The sequence below is a fragment of the Primulina tabacum genome, chromosome 9 (genome assembly GCF_025594145.1).
Source record: "Primulina tabacum isolate GXHZ01 chromosome 9, ASM2559414v2, whole genome shotgun sequence".
Lineage (NCBI taxonomy): Eukaryota > Viridiplantae > Streptophyta > Magnoliopsida > Lamiales > Gesneriaceae > Primulina > Primulina tabacum.
Window position 1 is genome coordinate 23371325 of NC_134558.1, and position 7860 is coordinate 23379184.

Here is a 7860-nt window from a genome sequence, read left to right on the forward strand (position 1 = left end):
TAATCCACGCCCCACACCCAAAAAATCTTCACACTCGTTCTCTCAAACTCACAGTGGCACACACAAGAAAAATCAAGGGAAAGTTTCGAATTCTTCAAAAGTTTTCAAGCCAAGGTTCTCCTCGTTGTTGTTCTTCGATTTGTCAACGTTAATTCGTGCGCTAAAAACGCAAAGGCATGCTTTATTCTTTCCTTCACTCATCATCACACCATATTATGTATTTATTTATGAAATTGAATTAAAACAAGTTGCACGTTTGAAGATTTTCGTTTATGCATCACATGTAAATTTTTAAGGCATGTATTTGATCCAAAATCATGTTTATTATGTTCTTAAGGGGCTGCCATGATTAGAGTATTGATCAAGGGTTATTTTACACAAGTTATCGGGTCCTAAGACACACACGAACCATGCTGCACACTAAACAAACAAAAGCTACAACCGAACATGTGTTTGTGGCTTGGGCGATCGGGTTCAAGCTTTTTGTTGCATGGCTTTGTCTCAGATGGGACCAGGGCTGGTTAGGGGAACGTAAAGGGTCAGGGAAGGAGTCCTAGCCACGCTAGGACTCGAGTCGAGGGGCTGGGGAGGAGTCCTAGCAAGCAAGGACTCCACCCGAGAAGCTTCAAGCTTGCGCGCGAGTGTGCAGCCGCACAAGGAGAGAAGGGACTCGGCCAGGGGGCTTCAGGCTGGTCTAGGTCAAGTGGTTAGGGTCCTAAGAGGGTGCACAAGGGTCTGGTTTAGGGGGCTGGTCTAATGGCTAGGGTCCTAGGGGCATAAACTTGGAGTCCTATCGAGCAAGGAGTCTCGGCCGAGATATTGTGCTGGGTTATGTGCTTTCGGTTGGGGCTAGATTCAGGTCCTAGGGGTGCTAATGGGTTCACGGGGGTCTAGGGGAGGGTTGGTTCGATGTTGTCTCAGGCCGGCTCGAGCATGGCTCGGTAAAAATTAAAGATGGCTCGAGGTTACCAATTTAGTTCGAATAGGATTTTTATTTGTTTTTTAAATTCGAAACATGGCTCACGGGGGTCGAGTCATGGTTCACGAGGACTAAAATAATATAAAAAGAAAAGTTTTTAATTTGGGAATTTTATATTAAAATTAGAATTAATTCAGGATTAAAACGCATTAATATTTATAATTAAAGAATAAATTAAAAATCATTGATTTAAGCTAAATAAAAATACGAGAAAATTAATGTAAGCTTAAATAATTATTTGGGATGGTCTATAGTCAACGGAATTAAGAAAATGTCAAAAACGTGATATTTTACGTCTAGAGGTAGAACGCTAATTTTACACCCGAAAATTAGTAAAATAGCAGTGTCCTGAATAATGTTTTATATGTTAATATGATTATTTTGCACGTTTATGGAATTTTATGATGAATGATAACGTTAAAATACATGTTGTATGTTTGATTTAAAAGAAAATACGTTATATGCAAATGATTTATTTTTATTAAGTGATGAGAATACGAAACGTCGAAGGAATTGAAGTAATTATGACTAATACAATGATACGATGATATGATTGGAGATGTCGTGAGGGAAAAGACCCCAGAGGGAGCCTGTTTGCGAGAGAAGGCCCAAAGGGAGCCCGACGATCGTATTTTTCAATGACATGATATGTTAATACGTAGGCCAAGGCTCAGTTGACGGGTAAGAGTGTCGCTGATATCCCCGTCGCCCTGTACTGTGATTACATTTAGATGGATCCATCGCCCAATATGAATACGAATACATTTAACGATCTGAATTCAACCGAAGGAAAATGGAATATGAATATGAATATGAATATTATGTTGATATGAAAATGTTTATGTTCAAAGTTTATGCATCTTAATGAAAAAGTTATTTTACGTACAAGTATTTTCACTATTGCATGTGAATTGTATGTGTAGTATTTGTTATTAAATTTATGGTATGTTGAGTCTTTTGACTCACTAGGTGTGATTGATGCCGGTGATTATGATAATAATGATAATGGAGGTCTTGAGGGTTGATCTGACTGGACTGAAGGTGCACATAACCTGAGGACTAGCGTTAGTTTTCCGCATTAGTTTTCCGCATTGAGTGATTTTTGAGAGGTTGTTAGTTTTAGCAATTTTGCAAAGTAGGAGTTGAAAACGATTGACGATTTTATGATTCAAACTATTTCTTTTGATTTTTAAATGTTAGTTGGTTGTTTTATATTTTTAAACGGAGCAAAATATTTTATAAATATATATATGTATTTCGGCCGATTAGTAGAAGGATAAAAAAAATTAGTAATTTTTAAGAAAACGAGTAGTGGACATTACACTATGATAAACTGATCTAGATACGGCTGAAATACGTGATTCATGAGATCTATGAAAATCACTGGCGCATTGGTCAACCCAAATAGCATCACCGTAACTCGTAGTGCCCTTATCGAGTCCTGAAAGCCGTCTTATGAACAACGGACTCCTTCACCTTCAGCTGATGGTATCTCGAACGAAGATCTATCTTCGAGAAAATCGAAGCTTCTTGCAACTGATCAAAAAAGTCTTAGATTCTAGGCAGGGGATACTTATTCTTGATGGTGACTCTATTCAGCTTCTATAGTCAATGCAGAGTCGCATACTGTCATCCTTCTTCTTCACAGATAATATCGGTGGGCCCCACGAAGAACAGCTCGGGCGAAAAAAAACCCTTGTCCTTCCACTATTGAATTTGATCTTTCAGCTCTTTCATATCAGCTGGTGCTAGACAATAAGGTGCCTTAGAGATTGGCATTGTACGCGGCATCAACTCAATAGAAAATTCCACCTCTCGGTTCGGTAGAATTCCATAAATGTCGTCAGGAAATACGCTAGGAAAGTCTCTGACAACTTCAACATCGTCTAGCTTTTGACTGACATGAACAAGTACTGAAGTAATACATGCTAGAAAAGCTTGACAGCCTCGCATCATAAGTTTGCTCGCACATATGCAAGAGATAATGTGCGGAATTTGTTTGTTTTTTGCTGCCTCAAAAACAAAATATTTTCCGCTGGGTGGTCGTAGATAGTGACCTCTGCCAAAAATCTATCGAAGCTCCATTCAAATGATGAGATCTGCCCGAACCACATCTTTTTGTAAATGAAGATCCAAATTCCTTACAATACTCGAGGTAATCATCTGATCACCAAAAGAAATAGAAATTCTAAAGCTCAATTCCAAATCATCGGATATAATATTTAGTCGCTTGAAGAAAGTCTCGGATATGAATGAGTGTGTAGCTCCTGAATCCACATTTCAACGTCGAATCTTCGTCATCTCAATTTCAGTCCGTGGACTTCTTTAGAGTTACAGATTACCCCTTGAAATCGCCAAGTGCAATTTAATCCTTCAAATCTCGGTTTTTGCATTTTAGACCCTAAATTTTCGAATTCATGCAATAAATGCCCCAAATTCTCGTTTTCTCCATTTGTAAGGTCCAAAATTCTTATTTTGATCCAATTCATTCCTTTACATTATTAAAGTTTATAATTTATGCCCAATTCTATAATTATCAATATCAATCGTGTTGTGGCCTCGGAGCTTGCTGTCCAAAGAAACATGTCATGCTCCCTAGAACACGTGTAGCAGCATCCCCATTGGGAGGTGGCTGCACATTCTCTTGACGGTCCTCATGAATATTAGTCTGCCTATCAGTACTAATTGCGCGTCTAGGAGGCATTATATCTGAACGTTTTTCAAATTCTAAACGTTACCAACATGCATTTAAATCTAAACTTCTAATCATGCAGCATACAAAAATCTTTTATCAAGCAACTTAAGCGTAAATATCAATTAACTTCAAAAGGCATTAAAACATGTAATTTAAGCATAATAAACCATGTAAATATGCAGTTACCATCCTCAATGTGCTCTCAATCAAATACATCAATGTTCTGACCGCGTCGGAACAACCTTACGACCCCCCATTAATATTCATGTTTGTGTTTTTAGACCCAAAGGTGCGACTCGGGCTTCCAAAGCAAAATACAACCTCTCAGCAGCCCTCGCGATTTCATTAACATCAATAAACTCATGCAATGAGCCATTTGTAATTTCTTGAAAAAAACATTGACCAAGTAATGAATTACGAAAGCCCTAAAAATAAGAGAATACTATTTTCCAACGCATTGTATTTTATTGTGGGTAACTACAATGACAAAGACATACACAAATACTGACTTGTTAACGTAGCAATATTCATGATTTCTCATGACCCTCAATTATATTATTTTCTCACATGGTTGGAGGGGCAAGCCTTTGGAGAATACTGCATTAAAAAAAAAAAACATAAACAAATTACTCCAAATAAAACCCAAGAACATATTATCAAATAGTATATAAACAATAAACGGGCAAACCTTGTTTCAAAGGAGGAGCTTTAAATTCTGGACTTCATAAATGAAATTCCCTCAATTTAAGAAAAACCAAAGTCTAAGGAAAAACTGCTGCAGGAAAGAAAGATTTGGGAAAACTTATGAAGAAAAATTTGGGAAAACTGATGAAAATATAAAGGAGACGGAATCAATTGGTAACGGAGTAATCATCAACCGAAGAATAAATGCAAGCTGGTAAAATAGAAACATGAAAACTGAAAGAAAAAGAACTACTGCTCTTGGGAACCTTGTGAGCATGGAGAAAAAGTAAAATTTTGAGATTGGAAACGTTAATATTACAGGGGCATTTTTGGGTAATTAAAAACAGACCAAGATATCACCAGTTTTTATATGATGCTTAACTTCTTAATTTAATAGCAACAGATGAATCAAAACTCAAATTTTGTATGATCAAACTATTCGATATATGAATAATATTAACATGATGGTAAATTCTGGAACCAAAATCATTTCATTGTCACAGGAAATTGTTGAACAGTTGAATTCAACACACATGAAACAGTTAAACAGAAAATCCAGTTCACAAATCACTTCCAACAGATGGCAAGCGAAACATTCGTTTAGAAACCTCCACGGAGACGCAAGACAAGGTGAAGGGTGGACTCCTTCTGAATGTTGTAATCGGCGAGAGTCCTTCCATCCTCCAGCTGCTTACCAGCGAAAATCAACCTCTGCTGGTCCGGTGGGATACCCTCCTTGTCTTGAATCTTCGCCTTGACATTATCGATCGTATCCGAGCTCTCGACCTCCAAAGTGATGGTCTTTCCAGTCAAAGTTTTAACAAAGATCTGCATACCACCACGGAGCCTCAGCACCAAGTGCAAAGTCGATTCTTTCTGGATGTTGTAGTCGGCCAGGGTACGCCCGTCCTCGAGCTGCTTACCTGCGAAGATCAGCCTCTGCTGGTCTGGTGGGATCCCTTCCTTGTCCTGTATTTTGGCTTTAACGTTGTCAATGGTGTCAGAGCTCTCGACTTCGAGGGTGATGGTTTTCCCGGTAAGAGTCTTAACAAATATCTGCATACCACCACGGAGCCTCAGCACCAAGTGGAGAGTGGATTCCTTCTGGATGTTGTAATCGGCCAAGGTGCGGCCGTCCTCGAGCTGCTTTCCGGCGAAGATCAACCTCTGCTGGTCTGGTGGGATGCCCTCCTTGTCCTGGATCTTGGCTTTGACATTGTCGATGGTGTCAGAGCTTTCAACCTCAAGGGTAATAGTCTTGCCGGTCAGGGTCTTAACAAATATCTGCATGCCACCACGGAGACGGAGGACCAAGTGGAGGGTGGATTCCTTCTGGATGTTGTAGTCGGCGAGGGTTCGGCCATCCTCGAGCTGCTTTCCAGCAAAGATCAACCTTTGCTGGTCCGGAGGGATGCCCTCCTTGTCCTGGATCTTGGCCTTAACATTGTCGATAGTGTCTGAGCTCTCCACCTCGAGGGTGATGGTCTTGCCCGTGAGGGTCTTGACAAAGATCTGCATGCCACCACGTAGCCGAAGAACCAAGTGGAGGGTTGACTCCTTCTGGATGTTGTAGTCGGCGAGGGTGCGGCCGTCCTCGAGTTGCTTGCCGGCGAAGATCAATCTTTGTTGGTCTGGGGGGATTCCTTCCTTGTCCTGAATTTTGGCTTTGACGTTGTCAATGGTGTCTGAGCTTTCCACCTCTAGGGTGATGGTCTTGCCTGTCAAGGTTTTCACGAAGATCTGCATCTGCAAGGGGAAAAGGGAGAAACATGATCAGAAAACATTTTACAGAGCACAGATCTAACTACGACATCAGACCATAAACAAACAAAGAGGAGAATTAATCACTTAATCGCAACCATAAAAAAAGATCTAGTTCCAACAAGAAGTTTTGCTATCACAGGTCCGCTTCAATCAAGAAAACAGTCATCAGATCAAACAAAATTTAATACGGAAACCAGAACATAAACCATGCTTCTATCCGACGACTTGTAATCAACAGATCTTAAATTCCACAGTAGAACGGATCAATCGACAGATCCAAATCATATCACAGGATAAACCAAATAAAATAAATTTTTTTAATTGATAAGGAGATCTCACGACAAAAATCTACAGAAATGGCCTTTCACCACAAGATCCAATAAACGATTCGATCGAAAAATTAATCAATCAGGGAAAAAATTAACAGAGAAACAGAGCAAGAAATTGAACAGAAAAAACATCACAAATCAGAAAATAATCTCCTAAATTAAAGAAACACGAAGACTTGAAGATACCTTGAAACGAAGAAGATCGGCTTCAGAGAGAGAGAATAATAAGAGACACGAAGAGAGAAAAGCCTGCTTATAAAGGCGAGGAACTGATATCGAAACCCAATTAAATAACGCCACGTGTACCTTATGACGTGCAGCATAAAAAAAAATGTGAACCCCACCCCAAGGGCCCCACACAGAGCCGCCCCAAGCCCCGGCGTGAAGGGAGGTAAATCAGGGTTATGCACCGACAGCAGGTACCCGGAGGAGAGGTTGGCTGGAGAAATTCTCCATAGAGGGGGAGCCGAGACTCGATCCCTCACCAACATGGAGTAACAGTCCTTCACTCCAGGCCCTTACCACACGGCCTATGCCCCTGGGGGCTAACGTGCAACATACCAAGCTTGCACGCAAATGCACCGTTGATTTCTGTGTACCGCACAAATTAATTAAACAAGGAACACCTTATCACGGTCAAACCACGCTCTGCATTTAGAGGAAAAAATTAATTATGTTTTAATTATATACAAGCGATGTGTTTTACATAATTTATTTTTATTTTAATATGTATTTTTAGTAATAAAATTCTTATTTATATATTTAGTTAGATGATAACACAAACTGAGTCGTATTTTGTGAGACATATCTCTTATTTGGGTCATCCATGTAAAATATTACTTTTATGCTAAGATTATTACTTTTTATTGTGAATATCGGTAGGACTGACCTGTATTATAGATAAAAATTTGTGAGATCGTCTCACGAAAGATTTACTTTTAGATTATAATCACGTGTAACAATTTATTTTGAGACATATATATAATTTTAAAAAAATTATCGGAAATAGGAAGTATAGGAAAAAGCGGAACTCGTGTTATTAAATTACGGGACAAATATGATATATAAGTACATAGGAAAGATTTTGGCTGTGATTTGGTCAAGTTTTTCCAGAATTCTTTTATTTTATTAATTGTTAATATATATGATAAATTAGGAGGATAAAAGATCTATGATTCAAGTTCAAATTTATAATTTATTTCTTAAGATCTAAAATTTTAGTTTGAACTCTATAATTTTGACAATACGATCAAAAATACAATTGATGCTATAACTAGACTAAAATTTGTATAATAATTAAGGTAAAATTATTTCAAACATATAATGTTATTATTATTGTGTAATTAAATGTTTGAGAATGATTTTTCTCAAAAATTTGGATTCGAACGTACGTTCGAGATTAAATATTT

At 38.5% G+C, this 7860-nt stretch overlaps 1 protein-coding gene and 1 long non-coding RNA gene across 2 annotated transcripts; one reads left to right on the top strand and one right to left on the bottom strand.

Moving 5' to 3' along the window:
- Positions 1 to 4826: 4826 nt before the first annotated feature.
- Positions 4827 to 6769, bottom strand: LOC142555003 (polyubiquitin). The gene is made up of 2 exons (XM_075665632.1): positions 6638 to 6769; positions 4827 to 6104 (listed from the first exon to the last, which is right to left on the bottom strand). Exon 2 carries the CDS (start codon positions 6102 to 6104, stop codon positions 4959 to 4961), a length of 1146 nt encoding a protein of 381 aa, XP_075521747.1. The 5' UTR covers positions 6638 to 6769; the 3' UTR covers positions 4827 to 4958.
- LOC142555004 (uncharacterized) lies at positions 6111 to 6401 on the top strand. The gene is made up of 2 exons (XR_012822296.1): positions 6111 to 6261; positions 6292 to 6401. It is a non-coding gene; the product is annotated as an uncharacterized LOC142555004 (long non-coding RNA).
- Positions 6770 to 7860: the final 1091 nt, after the last annotated feature.